At 39.6% G+C, this 22,928-nt stretch overlaps 1 protein-coding gene across 2 annotated transcripts in view; it reads right to left on the bottom strand.

Annotated features, from left to right (window-relative positions):
• The window catches only part of PPP2R2A (protein phosphatase 2 regulatory subunit Balpha), an 86,677-nt gene extending 67,471 nt beyond the window's left edge, over positions 1–19,206 (bottom strand). Inside the window, exons 1-2 of one of the 2 annotated variants that reach the window (XM_047092422.1) lie at positions 18,921–19,206; positions 16,996–17,070 (exon numbers count right to left, since the gene is read on the bottom strand). In XM_047092422.1, coding sequence (XP_046948378.1) covers positions 16,996–17,070; positions 18,921–18,927 — 82 coding nt within the window. In that variant the 5' untranslated portion in view covers positions 18,928–19,206. Of the gene's footprint in view, positions 1–16,995; positions 17,071–18,920 lie in introns of those variants that run through there. The other variant, XM_047092423.1, reaches the window with a different exon arrangement.
• Positions 19,207–22,928: the final 3,722 nt, after the last annotated feature.

Genomic DNA, 22,928 nt, shown 5'->3' with positions numbered 1-22,928 from the left:
ACTTGAAATACAAACACAAATTCAATCTAACAATTAGGGATGGCTAACATGCAGTACACTGTGATGCAAGCTGCTCTTTTAACAGCTAGTACAAAGCTCCCCAGGAGGTGTTTATTCATTTATTGAGCAAATGTTAAATGATGTGAGAACAGCACAATGAATCTATTCAGTCTGTCAGAAATGCTGAGTAAAATAATTAAGATACTACCGTACCTGTTCTCCCTTCCCCTACAAAAGGCTATAAACCAGCTGCCTTTCCCCTGGAAGTGTAGATTGTACACCAACACACCAGCAACAGCAGCAACACGGCCCTCACTGGAGTGGGTGAGAAATGAAAAATCACAGGCTCCACCCCAGATGTACATGCAGAATCATAATCTGCATTTTAACAAGATTTCGGGGAAATCCATAAGCACAGAAAGCTTGAGAAGTACTAGTATCTGCTAATAAAATCCTTTTGACAAAATAAAACACAGCACAACTTCTACATAAGGAATCAAAGAGAGAAATAAGGGTGTTCACCGGTACAATAAAATGTTTTCTCTTCAGACTCCTGTAAAAATTTTTATGGGCTCTACACCTACTCATCAGTCTGCTCAAGGTCTGGTAAAGAATTCAGATCATCATATAACACGACAGAAATAGAGAACATCGCCAAAGAGAGGCGGAAGAAAGGGCTTTTTTTTAAGAGCCTCAGCAGTTAAGAGTCAACACTTTTAATGGGATTTTCCTGAGATCACACTTTCAGGTGCTCCCAAACTCCCATTTCTTACCTGCTAGAGGAAAATGAAACCAGCAGCGAAGGCTGCTTTGGCTCTAGTGCGTTCAAAACCCCACCCCTCAAGTAGAGTATCCAATCACAGGAAAGAAAGAAAAAAAAAAAAAAACAATGGAGAGACTTGAGAACAACAGGAAAATGGAACAAAAAAAAACAAAAACCCCTAAAGAATGAGCTTGAACTTCTATTTTAAATTTCTCAAATAGTCAAAGTGCCAGACCCCTGCCTAACCCAAATTCCGATAAAACTAATCTTCCTACTTCTGTCTTTGGATTCCCCAAACTCCTAACTCAACCAAGCTAAAGCTGTATTCATTAATGCAACATATACTTACTGAAAGTGCCTGTACAACCTGCCCCAAATCTCAAAAACAACTAGTTTATCTTGATTTGTGGGCTTGAATAGGCATTTACTCCATTAATTTTTAATGTGTTATTTCTGTTAATCATGCAATAAATAACTGCATCAACTAAATTTTCCAAGCAGTAAGCATATGCCAAAACTAAGCACTCCTATACATTTAATCCTCCGAATAACAAAGCCAGTACTACTAATCATCCCCATTTGCAGATAAGAAAACTAACAAGTAATAGTTCTCAAATGTTTTTTTCTTACCCTCTGCCTTCCATTGCCTGGCAAGAACAAAAAACCACTTCATTTAGAAAAGACTTTCCCATCTACTCTAGACCCAAATTACTTCTTTGAGCTTCCATACAACTTTCACTAGCTATGATGATGGAAGGTGGGGGCGGGGTGGGGGGAAAGTTTACCTATTACAAATCAATACGAAAAGTACCCCCAAAGAACAATAAAGGACATGAACAGAACCTACATAGTTAAACATGCTCAAACAAATAAGTGGAAAGATTTTATTGAATGGTATTACTGTGCTAGACGTTGTCAACAGGTTAGGAAATGGGTACTCCTATTCACTGCTGGAGGAAGAGAAAACCAACACCAACTTTCTTTTTTTTTTTTAAAGATGCCCGATATCACTTTTTATTTATTTATTTTTTTTTTAATTTTTTTTTTCAACGTTTATTTATTTTTGGGACAGAGAGAGACAGAGCATGAACGGGGGAGGGGCAGAGAGAGAGGGAGACACAGAATCGGAAACAGGCTCCAGGCTCTGAGCCATCAGCCCAGAGCCTGACGCGGGGCTCGAACTCCCGGACCGCGAGATCGTGACCTGGCTGAAGTCGGACCCTTAACCGACTGCGCCACCCAGGCGCCCCCAACACCAACTTTCTAAGGCAATTTGGTAACACATTACATAAGCCATAAAAAGGTCGTATCTTTTGACCGGCAGCTCCATTTCTAGAAACATCCCCTAAAGTATTAAGATTCTCACAAAGATGTTCATCATAAATTTACAACAGCAAAAACTGTAGAAAACTAAAATGCCCAAATTAAGTACAAGAGCCATTTATCTTTCTAGATGTTAAATAGAAAAAAAGCATTATACAAAACTACACATGTAAAACAAGTTTTTAAAATGTATATATATTCACAGCAGTAAAAGGACAGATCTACACCAAAATGTTGAGATGTTATCTAAAAATGGTGAGATTATGTGTGATCTTATTATTTTTTTTGTTTACTTTATGGTAGTTCTAAAGTGAGAAGAACCAAGGCTCAACCACTGGCTTCCCCACTTACCACTGTGGCCTTGATCAAGTTACTTTGTCTAATCCTTGATTTCCTCATCTATAAAATAAAAATACCTATCCTCAGAGGCTGGCTGAGAAGATTAAATGATAATGCATGCAAAACAACAGTGATAGGCAGTTAGCTAAGTTTCTCGAGCGCTTATTTAAAATACATCAGACAGTTTATGTTTACATTCAGAGAATTATTTTTCCTTAAATAAAAATACTTATTAATGTTAATAAATTACCACATAACAAGAATTTAATGAAACTGTATTCTCACCAAACTGAGCAGTGTAAAAACTGTCACATTTTGGCATTTGTACAATGTTAACAAAATTTCCAAGAAATCTGGTTGAGAATTAGAGATGGTAGACATAACAAGGAGCTAATGTATTTACCAAATAGTCAAAAAGACACATAAGGAGGGGGGGAAAAAAAGACACATTTGGTCTTTAGGATCTAGCCTACTAATGTCTAAGTTTAGTCCTAATTAAATAATCACCAAAAAACGACCTAGTCACTACAGACATCATTAGGAACGGTAAGATCTAGATGGAAAAATACTCAAGGTCTAATTTAATGAGGGATAAGACACAGACTTCAGGTATCAATGAACCCAAATTGTTATTTAAAAAAAAAATTTTTTTTAGTGTTTATCTTATTTTTGAGAGAGAGAGAGAGACAGAGTATGAGAAGCAGAGGGGCAGAGACAGAGAGGGAGACACAGAACCTGAGGCAGGCTCCAGGCTCTGAGCTGTCAGCACAGATCCCAACATGGGGCTCAAACTCACAAACCATGAGATCATGACCTGGGTCAAAGTTAGCGCTCAACCGACTAAGCCACCCAGGTGCCCCCCCCATTGTTATTTTTAAAGATTTGGATATGTGAGACATTATTACTTTATTATTAGACATTGTTATTTCACAAATTTTACTCAGCTTTAAAATCTACTAATTGCACATCTAGATGCACATCCCAAATATGTACAATCTTCTCAGCAACTCTTCAGTCTGAAGCTACAGAAACCTCATAGGACAGTTAAAAGAAAATGGTAGCTACCTGGCAATTTTTTTGATCCTAAGACAAGGCCTATAAACCTTGCATATCATGGATTTCTGGAACGTATTTTCCCACTTTCAAATCTGAAATGATGAACATGCTCTGTTAAAGTTAACAATTTGCAACTGCGAAACACTTCTGAAACACATAAAAAATTTTGACAGTATCTCTAGAGACACAGAACCTGGGAGAAGGGGGTTAAGAGGGAGACATACTTTCACTCTGTATCTCTTGCACTGTTTGGATTTACCATTTGTATACGTAAACTAAAAAGTTTATTTACTATTATTCATTTGTCAGATTCAGTGCACAATTCAGCTCTTTTACTCTATTTACAAAACTGTGCAACCATCATCACTATCTAATTTCAGAACATTTTCATTACCCCCTTAGAGAAACGCTGTACCCACTGGCAGTCACATCATCCACCAGCCCTACCAACCACTCATCTACTTTCTATCTCTATAGATTTGCCTCTTCTGGATATTTCATACAAATAGAATCATATAATATGTAGTCTTTTGTGACCAACTTCTTCATCTTAGCATAATGTTTTCAAAGTTCATCCAAGCTGCAGCACCTAACAGCATTTCGTTCCTTTCTATGGCTGCATAATACTCCATTGTATAGATACACCACCTTTGCTTTATGCATAGTCAGTAGATCGACATTTGGTTTGTTTCCACTTTTCTGCTATTATGACTAACGTTGCTATAAACATTGATGTAAAAGTTTTTGTGCACACATGTTTTCAATTCTCTTAAGTATATACCTAGGAACAGAATTACTGGGTTCTATGGTTAAATCTATGTTTAACGTCTTAAGGAATGGCCAAACTGTTAAAATGAAGGTCTTGAAACACACAGGAAAGACGGAAGAAAGAAAAGGCTTATACACTACCATGGACATTTAACTTGGAGAGATCTTCAAAGATACTCATGAGTAAATTCGATTCACAGCTATTTGAAATCACTGAAAGACATATTTATGTCTTAGACTTGAGATAAAGATGATTCTTTCATTTAATTCCAAGAACAACTAAGTATTTGTACTACATCACTATCTCAACGTCAAAAAGCATGTCAACTGAGGGGTGCCTGGGTGGCTCAGTGTCCGACTCAACTCAGGTCATGATCTCACGGTTTTTGAGTCCAAGCCCTGCGTTGGCCTCTGTGCTAACAAGGTTGGAGCCTGAAGCCTGCTTCTCCCGCCCTCCCCTTGCCCCTCCCCCTGCTGGCCTGCATGTGCGCTCACGTGCTGTCTCTCTCTCAAAAATAAACTTTAAAAACAGTGCCAACTTAGAAAAGGGAAAATAATTTCTTACATCCCAACATTACCTGTAAATTTTTTACATAGGATTTGCAAAGGATCTCCCAGTAATGTCAACAGGTTAATAATAAATACCAAAAGCCACAAAGTTATGGAAAAGGCTTATTTTAATAATTCTGACCCTCCTAATACACCTGAAGTGAAGGATCTGTTCTATTTCCTACACATTCTCTACAGCACTGGGCACTCAATATTACATATTCTTGTTCACTTGTGGATACTAACTAAGGTCTCACCTTAGCTCTCTACCCTTTCCCTGTGAGAACAAAAGATTTAAATTTGTAATCAAATAGTTATTTTTAAAAACTGAACCACACAGAAGAAACATGGAAGCCTAAAAAGCAGAACAGTTTTACTGACTCAATCTTAAATTAACGACGCTCAACTCTGAGCTTCAGTGTCCTTGTGTACAAAATGGCAGTGTCTACCTCAAAGGTTGTTGTAAAAAATACAATCTTGATCATTCCTGGTCTACAACCCCAACCCCCAATCATTTAAAGAAAGTATTTCTGGAGCGCCTGGGTGGCTCGGTCAGTTGAGCGACTGACTTCGGCTCAGGCCATGATCTCAAGGTTTGTGAGTCCGAGCCCTGCATAGGGCTCTGTGCTGACAGCTCAGAGCCTGGAGCCTGTTTCGGATTCTCTGTCTCCCTCTCTTGTCTACCCCTCCCCCACTCATGCTCTGTCTCAGAAACAAACATAAAAAACAATTTTAAAGAAAGTATTTCTGTTGTTCCTTCCCACAGAACCCGAGCCATGTATAAAAAGACATCTATAAAAAAAGCACACACTAGCTAAGAGGTGGAAGCAACCTAAATGTCCATCAAGGTATGAATGGATAAACAAAATGTGGTATTTACATACAATGGAATATTATTAAACCTTAGAAAGGAAGGAAATCTTGTCACGTGCTACAACATGGATGAACTCTGAGGACATGAAGTTAAGCCAGTCACAAAAAGACAAATACTTTTTTGTCTTAGGATTCATTTGTAGGTTATCTAAGGTAGTCAAATTCATAGAAACAGAAAGTAAAATGGTGGATACCAGGGGCAGACAGGAGAATAGGGAAGTGTTAACAGGTCCAGTTTCAGTTTTGCAAGATGAAAAAGATCTAGAGAGTTTCACAATGATGTGAATTGTTAACACTACTCAAGTGTATGTTTAAAAATCGTTAGTAAGGTAAGCTTTGTTATGTGGTTTTTGTTATGTATTTTTAACAATAAAAATGCATTAAAATTAAAAGTAGCTTTTTATTTTATAGGCTAAAAAATATTCCGTTTGAAGAATTGGTTCTGCTGCTAGAAAAAAATTAATTCTCCTTTTATGTTAAGGGGGAAAAGCCTACCAGTTCCTATAACCATTTTTGCATGTTGCATCCCTAGATAAGGAATTATTTATTGCCTACAATAGCCTTTCTCTCTTGCAATAGAGCCTTCCCAATCAACGAGTCAATAAAAATGTACTAACTATTCCCCTTAAGTTATCTTAGAAACACATCTATTCCAGACCCACAGAACTCTTACTTTGTGGTAAGCTGGAAAAAAGGAGACGAAAAGGTTCCACTTTCACACAAAGGAGACCTAAAGCTCTACAATGTCAGGTTCTATAAGTTAAAATTTTTCCGTATCTTTAGAAAATTTAAAAATATTTCTTACCAATCCCTTTTATCTACTTTGGTATCTCTCTTAATACAGGCTAATGAAGAATTTAGATTCCTTCTGAATGAAGTATAGAACAAGCAGCTGGTTCAAAACTCAATATAGTCCTCTAACAGTTTTACCCATGGTTATAGAGACAAATTTTTGATTAAAAAACAAGGAAATTAAGATGGAAACACACTAAAGTTGTCAAGTCCAGTACCTTAGAGAAGAGTCATCCCTCTGTTATCATAGAAGAAACAGTAAGCACTGAAAGGATTCCTAAGAAAGAATACCCTCTTAACAGTCTAAAAGTTATCATTTCCATATAAAATATCCTCAACTCCTCCAAATTTCAGTAGGCATATAACCATAGGCAAAACTTGAATTAAAGCAAAGGTTCTTAAACACAGTCATTGGTCCATGAACCCCCACCCCCGAACTGTATAAAAGATATTATTCAAAGATTTCAGAAGAGAAAATCCCAGTTTTCTCCAAAGAAGTCAACCAAAAGAAACTAAAATTACAAAACTACAACTCCTGGTATAGTGGCTTATAGAAAAGCATTCAATCATGATTTGCCAAGAATTCTACATATGACATTGGCAAAGACCTAGATGACATTTCAATCAACTACTGCTAATATTAACTAAAAAATATATTATAAAAAATTAGTTTTCCTTTTTAATAAACCCAGCATTTGAACATGGAAGAGAAACTGGTGTAGCTAGTTTTAAAAGTCCTAAAGTTCTTTGACAGATGTTCTTTAAAGGGTAGAAAAAGAACCACAAAAGTACTGAAAATACTAAGCAATCAAGAGTTGATACTGAATTCTTAGAATGAGAAATTCAGCATCTATTTTAAAATAGACTTATGTTGTGCTTTCAAGTAAAATTTAAAGAAAACACCGTTCCCTCTCTTTAGTAATAGAGTTAGTAAAGTAGAAAGTTACCAAGGCAATTTTATGCCTTTCTTCCAAGAAAAAACAATACACCAAACTCCTACATGTTGGGCTCAGAATAAAACACAATGCCAAGGGCACCAACTCATTTCTAATAACCAGGCAGCAACCCAGAAATGGCACCATGCCAGGTTCTGAGGAACTCAGTAATCCTTCATTAAGTATTAATGTTAACAGGACCTGAACAGATAGTGGGAAAAGACCTCAAAAACCTTTAAAGCTGAAGTATTTTGGCAAACATGCACTAGTATGTAATCTTTGTAAGGGAGATTAAGTTTAAAAATAGATAATTTTAAAGTCCTAAAGGTATCCTTCCTTCACCAAGATCACCAGATTGAAAGAGCTTAAGCAGATCTAATTTGGTATCCAAAGAACAGCAAGGGAGTAGGCTGAAACAATATCAAGTCACAAGAAAGCTTTTATGGGAAAGCTTTGGACATTCATGCACAAAAGCAGCATATTACTCTGATTACTTACCTAGTGGTCTGTGAGACTCTCTTAAAGCATCAATACAGTGAAATCTACTAACAGACTAAACCAACAACTGTCAGGTACTTCTGGGTGGCAGGATTTCCTTACAATTGAAATCTGAGGGTCCCCAAAGGCCTTTCAAATTTTAAAATATTTATCAATTTAAAAATATTAATAAGCCCTACACATTAACAAAAAAAAAAAAAGATTTTACTTCCCCTGCTCCCCGAAAAATTAGTGAGAAGAATGGCACTGTTTTTACACTGCTGCAAATCTGGCTTAACAGAAGATGCCTGTTGTCTCTTGATTGTTTCTGCATTCAACACACCACAGTGTGTTGTGTTAGATGTATGAAGAAAATCCACGTTCATTCAAGTACGTGGTTGAAAAAGGAGTATTTTAATAGGCTTTTCAGGTAATTATGGTTATCCCTTTGATACTACACTAAAACTGGACAAGCAGTAGTTTCTTAAAGGTTTGTGGAATCTGAAACCATATCAGCTGTCTGTTCCATTAAAATCCAATGCTGTGTCTTGCATTTTTACTCATGCATCATTTTTTAACCTCACAAGCATTGGATATTTGCAAAACACTGATTCAGAGTTATACAGAGCTTCCAAATGTTGACACCTTTCATTACATAACATCAAAAAATTGCAGTCACTAATATTACTACTGATCTTATCTGAAAATTCTTTGAGTATTGGGAAGTTATCCAACTCAGGATGGCAGATACATGTCTTCCAATATTCTCATTTGTGCTTGAAAGCTCAAATTTTATCATGGGCAACAGATACTGTCCACTGAGGCAACAAATTCACTGTCCATTTGAGAAAATTTCTGCCGAATATCCAAGTCTGAATAATCATCACTTATTTGTCCATAGTTATTTCTAACAAAAATAATGTTCCATGAAAGCAGCAGCTAGTTCACCTTAAAACCCAAGTGACTGCACCAATGCTTTTCCTCCAGACAACCGCTGTGCTCTGGTCTGCAGTAGAAGTGCTTTGGTGTACCTTTCATTTCGTCACAAAGAATGTTTAACAGACATGTACTCAAGAGTCAGATTTAATAAAATTAGTTTTTACTGCATCATCAAAGACATTCATATGTAAAACTGGCATTTTTAAACTACTGGTACATGGTGAAGATCACCATGACTACTGGTACCATTTGGTGTCACGGCCTTGATTACGCCAAGGCACCAGCAGATTTACCCACATTGCTTTTGTACCACTGCTGCAAATGTCAACACAGTCAAAAAGGCAAGCATCATATTATTATGAAAATAGTTTCCACTTCACAGACCTTCTGAAAGAGTTGAGAAGTCATCAGACCACACTCTAAAATAGCTGCTTTGACAATGGCGTGGACCTCTCTGATCAGAAAAATGCACATATGTACAAGTATACACAATATGTGACATACGACCTCAGAAGATTTAAAAAGCCCTTATAGCCCACTTATAGAACATCCTAGCTTAAAAATTCCATTAGAAAATCCAGAAAATCTCCAAATTGGATTTAATTACTTCAAAACAACGTCTACTGGACATTACAAACAACTCTGTTAAACAAGTCACATTCCAACAACCTCAAAACACCCTCATTTAAACTAAGAGAAATAGCAAGCTTTTAAATTAAAAAATTACATTATGGACATTAGAAGGGAAATTAAATTTGAAGTTAAGAATCCCAGTTCCATCACCTGCTCAAGGATACACAATTAATCTTCCTAGCCTAGTTTCCTCATCTATAATCTGGAAAAACAACATCTACTTATTTCAGTTTTGGTGAAGATTAATGAAATATATAAAGCAGCTAACATAGTACTTGGCACATAGTTAAGCGCCCAATAAATGCTGACCGCTGTGATTAAGATGACCAGGCCATCTCTTCCTCATGCTGATTATGTAGTGATAATAATCAAATTCAATTATTTATAAGAAATGTAATTTAAGTATCACCAAGACTTTCTCTTTACTACTACTAAAAAGGCACTTGTGGACCCTTGGTTACTAAATTGTATTTTCCATTATCACCTAAGGTAAAGAGATTATAGTTGAGGAGATTAGCTAAAACATCTATGTCCAGGGCACTCACTTCCAAATGTCCCCTCTCTGTAAAGAGAGCTTTCCTACTATTCTTCCTTTCTAATCTTACATTCTAATAAACTTTTGCAAAGAAATAACAAAATAAAAAATAAATAAAACATCTATGTCCAACCATTCAATTTTCCTATTAACGACAAAAGAAACTTAAAATATAGCTTATCTTTCCTCTTGCAACTCAACTAAGAAAATACGGATGTGCAAATACATAATATATGGGAATCTTTTTACTGACTTAATAACAAATTCTTTGCTTCAAACAACCTCTCATCATGCTGCTTATTCCACGATTTCTAGAATTTTAAAATTTAGTTCACTAAGAGTATCAGAACATACCTTAAGTTCAGCTCAGGTCATGATCTCACAGTTTACAAGTTCCAGCCCCATACTGGGCTCTCTGCTGTCAGCTCAGAGCCTGCTTCAGATCCTCTGTCTACCTCTTTCTCTGCCCGCCACCACCCCACCCCCCAAAAATTAAAAACAAAACAAAACAAAAAACAAGGATACTGCCTAATGCTAGATAAATACAATCATTCACATTATTTAATGGGCAAATTTACGCTAAGTGATTTACTGCATGACACAAGACTTCTATCAGTAGTAATGTGTGTTAAGGGCAAGGAGGAGTATCACATGTGATACAAGAATGTTAAATAAGGCCTTTCCTACGGGTCATTAGGTTTTGGAATATAGCTTATGTGCCACTATTTTGAAATCCACACATATCAGGGTTCTACTATTTTTTCCTACTAATGGCCTTAGTGCCTAAATCTAATATGCAAACTACTCTAAGAAACCCAGAACACAAATGATCTTAAATTGTTTACACTGTATGTAGCATTAGATATATGGAATGGATTTAAAAACATTAAATTTCATGTGGTATCTCAAAAATTGTTTTTCACAATTTTAGTTATATCTTTATTTGGGGAATATTTAGGCTCTACTATTGAATTTTTTCCCCCAAGAACCAGTCTGTAAGTCTAAGTCCTACCAAAAGTAAACAGGAAGCCAAGCGTTGAAAAGATGCTATGCCTGTGGATCCAAGTTTCATAAAAACAGGCATCGTGTAATAAACTCATATCCTAAAACAATTTCCTATAAAAAATTAAGAATGTCAAATACGGAAATGAGGAAAATTATACTCGCATTAAAATGATGTATATTTAAAATTACTATTTAATAGTTAACAACGTTAACTATTAAATAATGAAAATTTACATTAAATTAAAATAACCATCTTGAATGGTTAACAATAGTCCCATATTTTTTTTTTTTTTTAATTTTTTTTTCAACGTTTATTTATTTTTGGGACAGAGAGAGACAGAGCATGAACGGGGGAGGGGCAGAGAGAGAGGGAGACACAGAATCAGAAACAGGCTCCAGGCTCTGAGCCATCAGCCCAGAGCCCGACGCGGGGCTCGAACTCACGGACCGCGAGATCGTGACCTGGCTGAAGTCGGACGCTTAACCGACTGCGCCACCCAGGCGCCAATAGTCCCATATTTTTAACCAAAAATTACAGACTTCAGATTATCCACATGTATTTGAATGTTTAATATTTCCACAAGTAAAATTTAAGCAAATAACAGATTACCAGGTATTGCTACTGCAAAAAAAAAATTAGGAAAAAATTCCTTACTGTTTCACTTTAAATGATGATCTTGGTTTTTCTAATTTGTTTAACCAGATTTTAAAAATACAATCAGTGTTTCTATTACTAAATACAGAGGACTAGGAATGGATCAAGTGATGTATACATAGGACAGCATGAGCCATAGGTTGATGATGCCAGGTGATGGGGGTTCAATATATATCTGAACGGTCATAACAATGTGAGCACTGACTTCTTTTTTTTTTTAATGTTTACTTTTGAGAGTGAGACAGGCAGAGCATGAGCAGAAGAGGGGCAGAGAGACAGAGGCAGGCACAGAATCCCAAGCAGGCTCCAGGCTCCAAGCTGTCAGCACAGAGCCAGACGTGGGGCTGGAACCCAGGAGCCGCAAAATCATGACCTGGGCTGAAGTTGGACTCTCAACCGACTGAGCCACCCAGGTGCCCCTGTGAGCACTGACTTCTTAACCCATAATATGTGCTATAACGTTGGGGTATGGGGGTGATAATGACAACAGCTTAATCTTCATCTACTAGAAAGTCAACTGGAAATGTCTAAAACTGATGAGAAAGAGAAATATCATTTTATTCACAAAAATTAAGCACTAAGGAATACAACTAGAGGAGTTCAATTTAATTGCCTTCAGAAGGACGAGGGAGGATTAGGGAGTGGGTGAAGTGGGGATGGCCAGTGTTCACTCTAAACCCTTTTTAGAGTACAGTATTGATTTAAAAACACACACACACACACACACACACACACACACACACACACAAAACATACACCTTTTTGGGTGAAAGCTAACAAACACACACAAATCACAAATCAACAGAAAAATGACCAGGATAATCAGTCAGTACAATCACCACCCAGGTCAAGACACTGTCTCCATGAGGCCCCCCCAGACCCTTTCAAGAACGACTCCCGTCCATCACTTAAAGGTAACCACCACATACTGGCTTTTACAGCAATTATTTTGTAGCTATTCTTCAAAGTTTTACCAGTTTAATATGTGTCTCTAAGGCTATGGTTTAGTGCTGAATGTTTTTTGAGCTTTATATTAGTGGAACCAAAGAATATGTATAAATCTCTTCACTTTGGCTGAGGAGAAATTCTTAGTAACCTTTAAGGACAATTCCCTAGTTTTCACATTCTCCAACTCTTCCTTACTTACTGTAAGTGTTCAAATAATAACAGCTAAATCCTTTATAACACGCTTACTATGGGCCAGGTTTCTGTTTTTTGGATATTAACTCATTTAATCAACAAAACAACAGCCTAAGACAGATTTTACTGTGATCTTCATTTTAGAGAGAGGAAAACAGGCACAAAGAAGTGAGTTACCTTGCCCAAGATTACATAGCTAGTAAAGGACTGAGTAGCATTCGAACTATGTAGCCTAGAACTGGTGTCTATGTTACCTATAGTCTCATGAGAGAAAGTTGTCAGTGAAGGAAAATTTTCAAGTATAGATGATAAAATGTTACTACTACTACCACAAAGATTAAAATGAAAACTGCAGGACAGGAGACCATCTGAATGATAAGAGATTTTAGTACCTCACCCTTCTCTCTGACAAGAAGCTACACCAAAGGTAAACCACTTAAAGTGCCCAAAAAGACCTACGCACAGAAGAAGTATCCCAAAAAGTGTCTACGTGGGCCAAAGGTCTAAGTATCTGGTCAAACATTAAAATTCTTAGTTCTGCAACGTACATAATGAAAAATTCTAAGCCTTGATTAAGTAGAGACTTCTTTCTAAATTAAGGCCCCCCAAAGAGCCCAACGTCTCACACAATTTAACTTCGCAGTAATAATGTTGAGCTGCTTCTTTTCTAAAACATCTTTCAGAATTAACTAGACTACAGTATAAAGAACAACAGAAATCATGTAATCCAGTCCTGTCACCTTAAGGCTAAGCTTACTGGAACCCAGAGAAGCACTTATCCCAAGTGACATACACTAGTTTGTCACCAGGATAAAAGCCCAAGGTCTCCTGACTTCTTTCCATTACACAGCTGTAGAACATCAATCCAGTTACAAAGCCTGCTGAGTAAATACCTCTACGATTTCCAGAAGTATGTCTCAATCATCTTTTCACCCCATCTCTTTCCCCTTCAAAGCCTCCTAACACTCACATTCCCTCATTCAACAAATACTCAACACCTACTGTGTGCCAGGCATCGTTCTAAGCACAGAAGTTTGTATAGGACGTTCTGCACAGAGCACAAAGATGCATTAGTCCTGCACTAAGCTTACAGTATAACCGAAGAGGTTTAGGGTAAATTATAAATACAAAGTGCTATAAAGAAAGACTGTAAAAAATATTCCCAAAAAAGGAAGAGAAGTAAAAGAGTTACAAATGTGACTTGAAGGATTCTGATAAGCGATGAAGTATGGGAGGAGTGTCAGGCATTCCAAGGTGGGAAGAGCAAAAACAAAGACCCTAGATAGAGTAAGAGCACACAAAATTTTTTTGAAGAACAGCATCCACTGAGCTGGATCATGAACTGTATCAGCAATGAACTGAGAGAAATAGGGGTCATACTGGTGACAGGTCTGGTACTCCAGGCTGAAATATTTGAATGTAACCCTGCAGATGCAGTGAGCACTGAAGATTTCTGAGGAACATAAAACTGGGATAGCATTTAAGATCAACTGAGAAGCAAAACGAAGGACGAGAAGCAGGAAATTTTAGGAAGTTTAGGAAATTTAGGAAGTTACTGCAACCTGAAAAGAAAGATACTGAGAACCTGAACTAAGCTGAAAGTGGGTATGGAAAGAAGATTAAAGCATTACAGAAGTAAAAATGGTATGCCATGACAGCTAACTGCACGTAGGAGGAAAGACAATTTGGAGCTTTTGATGGTAAAGAACTTCCAATGCATCATTAACAGAAAACAGGCAAGCTGAACTAAAGATTTAGCTAGATGTAACCTGTTTACAGATTACAGTCTAAACCAAAGGAGAGGGGCGCCTGGGTGGCGCAGTCGGTTAAGCGTCCGACTTCAGCCAGGTCACGATCTCGCGGTCCGTGAGTTCGAGCCCCGCGTCGGGCTCTGTGCTGACGGCTCAGAGCCTGGAGCCTGTTTCCGATTCTGTGTCTCCCTCTCTCTCTGCCCCTCCCCCGTTCATGCTCTGTCTCTCTCTGTCCCAAAAATAAATAAACGTTGAAAAAAAAAAATTAAAAAAATAAATAAATAAATAAATAAACCAAAGGAGAAAACATATTAATCTTATTTTGGAAAAGCAAATCTTCCCTTAGTAACATAAACATGATACACTATGACATGTAAGCTGCCGTATGCAAAAATCCCCAAATTGACGGAGTATCATTTGAAAACTGGGTGCTTGTTATGCTTAATACACTAGCATACACATACGTGCTAGAGTAAGTCATATTTTTATTAAAATGTACATACTAAGCCTCAACATGGTAAGATGATGGGGTTGTATGTTAAAGTATTATTTAACAACCTCAAAAGAAAATTATTCGATGAATCAATAGCAAAATACAGCTCCTAAGCATTAGGAGGAGAATTACAACCGATCCCATGATACATATCACAAACTATCATTTGATTCAGTTAGGTTAAGTTTGGAACCATCAATTTCTTCTAATTAAATAAAACTCATGTAGTCTTTCTGCCTACCATTTAACAAGTAAACTGCAAGCTCCAGACACCTCGCAGCCCCAGTGCTCAACATTTAGGAAGCCCCCCAACAGATCTTTCATACAAAAATCAATGGCAATCAACAAAAGAAGTTTTCTAGTATACACCACTCTCATAACTTGGTGCATATTACACAACAGCACAGAATGAATGGTCCAATATCCGAGTGCCTACTATTCAACAGGTAATGGAATCACGAAATGAGTCACATATGGCTCCTCCCTTGAACTTAGGATCTCTCAAGTCAAACACCATAGGCTTCACCAGAAAACCTTGATTTGTACCATTTGTGTGACCATCAGTAACTCTCTTAACTAAAGCGTCTAATTTCTCATCTGAAAAACAGATGAGGACTCATGAGAAATGTGACAGGGCTCTGTAAAGTATCACAAATATAATGGATACCAGTTGGCTCCCCAAAGGACCCACCAAACTGATCAGACACTTCTTTGAGAAAGACATGGGCACGTGCAAATCCAAACCCTTCACTGGCTCAATACAAAGTCATCATCCTATCATCAAAGAAATCCTCAAAACAAACTGCACTGTAGGCAGCAGGTGAGAAACAGAATCTTAATAGGACAATACTGTTTCGAGAAAGATGATTTATAAACTTTCACTAGACAAATTTTTTTAAGTTTATTTATTTTGAGAGTGACAGAGTGTGTGTGTGAGCATGAAAGGGGCGGGATCCCAAGCAGGCTCCATGCTCTCAGCGCAGAGCCCCAACACAGGGCTCCATCACACAAACTGTGAGATCACAACCTGAGCCAAAACCAAGAGTCGGACGCTTAAATGAGCCACCCAGGTGCCCATAGGCATTTTTTTTTTTTAATTAAAAGTACATTTTAATTCATTTGAATTTTGTTCAAAAATTCCTACTGTAATTCAAGACAGGATACCATTAAAATTCAAACTTTAAATAATATTTCTGAACAATGAAATAACACAAATACTTTATGGGAAATAATGCCTCCAGCACCTAAGACCACCTCAAATGAGTGCAAAACCCTAACGTTTCAAAATGTTAAGCTTTTGAAATACACTAAGAAATTTGGGAGAAGACTTAAATACTTCAACCGATCAAACTGCACCAGAATAAGCTCCCAGGAGGCCATGCTATATATCCACAACACTGCTGTTTTCTTATCCACCTAAATTAATCCTTACAAGACAATAAAATGTATCATTTGAGTCAGCATTTCTTCACAGAATGTCAACCAACATCACCCTCTCAAAGTACACAAGTTAAAAAACAAAACAAAACTAAAAATCTTCCTTCAAAAAAGATATTCATTTTTGAAAAATGTTTCCGAGCTAAATGCTGATACGTATTTCAACACAATTATCTAAAAATGATTTACAAACATGAAAATGCATCACCGTTTATTTGTATGAGAAATGTATACAGCCAGGAAACCTTTATGATACAAGCCTTAGATTTTTCTTGTGACGGTTTTAAATACATCATCATCCAGTGCTCCTTTCATTGAATAGAAATAAAAAATAATGATACAAGGTATTAATAAAAAAAAAACCTGAAGACTATTTTCCAGAAAGATGACTTTAAAACTGTTCCTCCATTGCTTATGCAATAAACACAGTATGTTCTTAACCTGGAACAGACTCAGCTGCAAAGAAATCCTTCAGTAATCAAGATTTTGGAGATTCCATATTCAAACTTTGCATTATTAAATGCTTTCTTACCTTCTGCTACGTCATCATCTACTGCTCCTTTCACCTGAGAAAAACACCACTGAATATCATTCCCTCCTCCAGCTCCTGGAAAAAGAAAACATACCAATTAAAACTCAGTTCTGTTCATGTTTACTCTCGTAAACACAGAGATGGTATCCATGGTTGGCATGATACTAATAGCCTAGTACTGCCCACACATACAACCACCAGCCCAGAGCATTAATTCGGAAGGTTAGTCTCCAATAGCTGGCACTGCATTTAAGGAGAGACAGAGAGATCCCAGGTATGAGATAATCTAAAGGCCATGTACTCCCATTAACATTGCACATGTGTTCAAAACTTCCATTTTCCCTTCCCCTCAAAGACAGTGAAAGCCTTACAGTCACGCAAGACCTACCAGAGAAAAGTAAATACCACCAATTAGACAGTTTTCCTTTAAGCCTACAGAAGGGTTAATAAGGTTAAGCTACCATAAAACACGGAACGAAGAGAAAACTTCAGAAACATTACTGCCCGGGTGAGGAGTAATGATTCGTGTGAACCCAATCACCAGAGCACACACACAGCAAACACAACACTCACCACCCATTTCTTTGCATTTCATTACCAGCACATCACGGGCTCCAGACAGGAAAAGAAACCGAAATAAATGCTCAAGAGCCTGTCAGAGGAAGCTTGTCTTGCCTCCCTCCACCTTATCCCTCAGAGTCCAAAGGACCTTGCAAACAATTTTGCTCGTTTGTCATCATCTTGTGCAAAACAATTTTAATTTCACTTACTCGACAAGGCCAAAGGAGCAACTTGTTTACAGCAAACCCTAAGTCAATCCAACATGCTAACTTTTTTAAAGGTTTGATTATTTAAAGATTATCTAAATATTAGAAAACGCATGGAGAATTGGTTTAGTTCCTCAATGTTTCTATTTCACTTCCAAGCACTAAGAAGGAAATGCCCTGGCTCTATGAAGGAAGAAATTGAATCAAGAACTAGAATTGGTTCTAGTAGAAGCAGGAAGATACTCAGCAACATCAAAATGTATAAAGATAATCCTCAAAGCAATCACCTTTTCCTTCCTTCACCATCATTCCTTGCTAAATATTCCAAGCCGGTTTTCTCCATGCATCTTTCCCACCCCCCCTCCCAAGCTTTTACCTAAATCAATCCCCTTAGCTATTTATATCGCTGAACTCCACAACTATTTTAACTAACTCCACGAAACCCTTTTGGGAAAAGGACATCTGCACAAAAACTAACATACAAAACGGAAAGTTTAAATCACATTTTTCATGCAACTTGGTGGATTAACAAGGCCTTGCACTCTTTGGACACGAAGGGTAAGAAACGAAAGGGAGCTGGTTCGAGACAAAAAATAAAGGTTCATGGTCTCAAAAATACATGTATCCACAGTGGGGAAAAAATACACATAGGTCCCCATTGTATTTTAACTTGTAAGGCACTCTTCCCTCTCAGTACAAAATACGTTAGTATAAACACCCAAGAAGGCTTGCAGCAGGAAAAAAAAAAATTGGAATTATATGGAGAAAGATCCGTATAAAAAGCTCGGGGGGGGGGGGAGGACGGGGAGGAGACGGTGGGGGGAGCAGAGGTTACACCGGGTCCAAAGGAGTAGGAACAAATCTGCACTCGCCCCCACCCCGCCCCACCCACGCCTTACCCCTCGGCTCGCCAGCACACACCCCACCCCCACCCATGCCCAGGTTCCAGCCCTCATTTAAAAAGCCATTTAGGTATCACTGCCGCCCCTCGCCTCAACAAACCCTCCCCACCCCCACCCCACCCAACTTGACCAATTCCCTGAAATCCGAGGGGCGCCCCGTGGCTCTACGCGAGGCACAGACGGTCGCTAGGGGGTGATGGAGGGAGGAGGAAGGAAGCGGTGCCTTGTCAGTGGACGAGGGTGATTTCTCCTTTACCTGCCATGTTGCGCTGCAAATGGTGACCCTGCTGGGTTCCTCGGGGTCGCCGCTTCCTGAACTCACCCCCCTCACCTGGGGATGGGGGGGTAGGGAGGGCGGATGGCGGCGGATGGCACCTGTGGGGGGAGAGGGCGGGGGTCGGGGAAGAAGGAAGGAGGGGCGGGCAGACCAGTCAGGAGGATGGTGGATTTCACTCTGGGGCTTCCCCGCTCTCTCTCCTTCTCCAGCAGTGGCGGCGGCAGCTACGACAGGGACGGCGGCGGCGGCGGCAGGGGCAGGCGACTCTACTTTCAAAATGGCGCCGGCTGGCCTGGCCAGTGACGTCACCCAGGGGCGGAGCGGCCGGGCCGGGCCCGAGGGGCGGGGCGGGGCGGGGCGAGGGCCGGGGCGGAGACCAGAGGGGGCGGGGCGGGAAGCGGCCGGCCCGGCTCCTGGCTCCCGCCCCTTCCTTCTCCGCCCCGCGCTGAGCCGGGGCGGCCTGGCCTTCGCCGCGCCCTGGTGCGCGAGCTGCTCGTCTGGTGTCTTGCCGCGCTCGTCCTGCCCTCTGTCCCTGGCCCAGTCCACGGTCCCGCGCACATCAGTGTCCCAAACCCTCGCGTCATGTGCATGGATTCCCGGGCGGGCTCAGCCGTGCGGTTACCGTGCTCGCTCGCGGTGGATTCGCGGGATCCTGTGTCTTTGAGCATACTGTGTTTCTACTCAAAATAGTGACACTATGGCCGATGAAATGAAAGACCGGGGTTGGGGGGGGGGGTGTGTGTGCAGACTTGCGGCTCGGCCAGGGGAACAGTTCCTGGGTCTGGGAAAGACGCAGCTGGGCTGGTTCCATCTGGGTGAAATAAATTACCTTCTGATGGGCCCCGGCAACTGAGGCAAGAGCCCTTGGCGACTGAAAGCGGTTCAGTGTTTTCCGAACAGAAAACTGAGTTTGCTAGTAGCAGAACATGGCCGAAAAAAGCGGCCCAGGTCTGTCCTGCCGAAAAAGTGGAAGCGGTGGTTGAGGAAAGAACTGGGCCCCGAAGCCAGGCTGCCAAATGGTGAGGCCGGCCGTGATGAGATGTGGGTAACAATCCTACCTCATAGGATTGTTTCTAAGATTAAATGATTTAGAATACGTGATAAATGTTTGCTGCTGTTATTATTAGATTTGTATTGAAAGCATCTTCAATAGTTAAGAGGTATAAGGAAAACGACCAGGAAACACTTGTCATCAGCCAAAAGGAGATGTATATGTACGTCACTGAAAGATGCATTAATGATGCACTCACTATAAACTGGACACTTTGCAGATCTCCCTTAATCCCCACGATGCTCCTAGGAGACAGATCTCTACTTTCCACGTGAAAAATATCTGTAAAAATATCCAGAATTTGACCTTAAGGCTGAAAGGAGTGGTCAGGCATTGAGAGACCAAGGGGAAGTTTATAATTATTTACACCTTCTCTCCATTATCTCCACTTTCTACCTTGTTCTTGATTTCCAGAACAGTTCAGTTGTAAAATAAGTCTCAAAATGTCTCCACTCAAAAAAGCTGTACCATTGTATTATTATTCCTCCATTGCTATGTTAGTATTTCTCACTTAACCAAAGAACAAACCCAAACTAAAAATCCACCCTGTATTTTCATCTTTCAGCTACCTGTACAAACAGGTACAAAACTTTAATGCACTGTGCTGTATGTACTTCTATTTTGGCTGATTTTGTAAATGCATTTCTCTGCATCTGCCTTTTATTACTTGTTTTCCTTTTTACGTTCTCTGCCCTTGTTTAATAATTTAATCCTAGGCTCTCCAGTGAGCCTCAATCAGAACTAAGAAGGAGAGACAAAGAGAGAATGAGGGACTAGACCAATAAACCAGAGGATTGGAACCCCTATACATAAGCCATTTTCTTCAGTTTTTGTCACGTGTAAGATTGGTATATTCACACTTCCTGAAAAATGATTTGGTCTACATAAATGATCTGTTCTTCTGGGAAGCCAGTAAGGCTTGCCTAGAAACTGAGATAATTACAACAAGTTCATATAGCACTATGTGCTGGGTACTGTTCTAAGAACATTGTATGGAATCTTGGGACAAGCTGAGATGGGTCCAGTAATCAAGGATCAGTGACCCTAAGCAGTAATTTCAGCAGGCCACAAGCTGCCTCCCTTTCTTCTGAATGAATGGCTCTTGGGAAGAGAGGCCCAAATACCTATTAGCCCAAAGACAAGGGTTGCTACTGTAGTAGGGCTCTGTCCCTACCATTTCATGAAAAGGCATCAAGGTCACTAATGATCTTCCAATGGTTCACTTTGGTTTTCTCTTTCTCTGCTTCCCAGCAGCATTTGAAACCACTAACCATCCCATGCTTTTTTGAGACCCTTTTTTGTGTGTTACAGGATTGGTTTACCTCCAGTCTCTCTATACACCCCTTTCAGGGTGCTAGCTCCTTCTCCCAGGCCAGCCTCTAAATGTTAGGACGATATGTCTTCCTGGTCTCTGCCCTGCATATGCTTCTCTGTCCCAGGCAACTTCATCGAGTATTTATAGGTATAAATACCATGTATATACCAGTCCCTGCCAAATCTACATCTCCAGCGCTGTCCCCACCCTGAAACTGCAGACACACACTTCTACCTGCCTGCTTGACATTTCTACACATGTCTAATAAGCGCTTCAAATAAGCACTGGCAGAACATAAGTCTTGATTCCATGTCTTCTTCATATCTAGGATGACGCTAGTTTTCCCCTGGAATGTCACCATCTACTCACCACCCCCCTGCCTCAACAGTCCCACTTACCCATCTCTCTTTCCTTCCTCAGCCAGCAAAACTCTTTCTGATTCTTTAAAAACCAATTCACGGGGCGCCTGGGTGGCGCAGTCGGTTAAGCGTCCGACTTCAGCCAGGTCACGATCTCGCGGTCCGTGAGTTCGAGCCCCGCGTCGGGCTCTGGGCTGATGGCTCAGAGCCTGGAGCCTGTTTCCGATTCTGTGTCTCCCTCTCTCTCTGCCCCTCCCCCGTTCATGCTCTGTCTCTCTCTGTCCCAAAAATAAATAAACGTTGAAAAAAAAAAAATAAAAAAAAAAATAAAAACCAATTCAGATGTAACTGCCTTCAGAAAGCTTTCTCTGATATGTTCCCTCATCCCCTACCTTCTGAAATAGTTTCATAAAATCGAATGTACTTCTCTCTTACGAGATCATGTTAAAATTATCTAAATATGTGTCTGTTCCTAGACTGAGTTCTTTGAGGTAGGAAATATGTCTTATTCATCTCCATATCACCAACCACCTAATTTATTGGATTAACCAATGAATGAATAAATCTCCCTGGCTTGGGAAGGAAACCACTGAAGTGTCGCCTCCTTAAAGCTTACTATGTCGTGGGGTGCCTGGGTGGCTTGGTCGGTTAAGCATCCGACTTCGGCTCAGGTCATGATCTCGCAGTCCGTGAGTTCGAGCCCCGCATCGGGCTCTGTGCTGACAGCTCAGAGCCTGGAGCCTGTTTCAGATTCTGTGTCTCCCTCTCTCTGTGACCCTCCCCCGTTCATGCTCTGTCTCTCTCTGTCTCAAAAATAAATAAACGTTTAAAAAAAAATTAAAAAAAAAAAAAGCTTACTATGTCGTGAATGTTTTCACTCACCCTTCCTGACCCAGGAAATAAAAGGCATTTTACACATTATCTTGGTCATTCGGATCTATATCTGTTAAGCATGGTTGGTTAAATATGTAAGTTGTTTATAGATAGATTCATCCCAACTACTTCGAACTGGTCCTTTGTCCCTGAATACATATCATCCAAGAGAATCCCATAGGACATCATTCCCTCATCCACATGATCCATACACATTCATGTAAACATTTTTTCATGTAAGCCCCTCGCCAGAACTTCAAGACCTAACCGTGTGTAAGATGCACAAAATAATAGTTCCCTGCAAAACTGAGTTCAGCCTAGGAACACCAAGAGGAAAGCTCTTCCTGGTAAGGTCCCGGAGAATCTATGAGTCTCGGAGGTGTTTTGTT

Source organism: Lynx rufus, unplaced genomic scaffold (genome assembly GCF_022079265.1).
Source record: "Lynx rufus isolate CCGP_SWC_20201006 ecotype Redwood Valley unplaced genomic scaffold, mLynRuf1.p SCAF_3, whole genome shotgun sequence".
NCBI lineage: Eukaryota > Metazoa > Chordata > Mammalia > Carnivora > Felidae > Lynx > Lynx rufus.
This window is presented reverse-complemented; position numbering and strand designations above follow the sequence as displayed.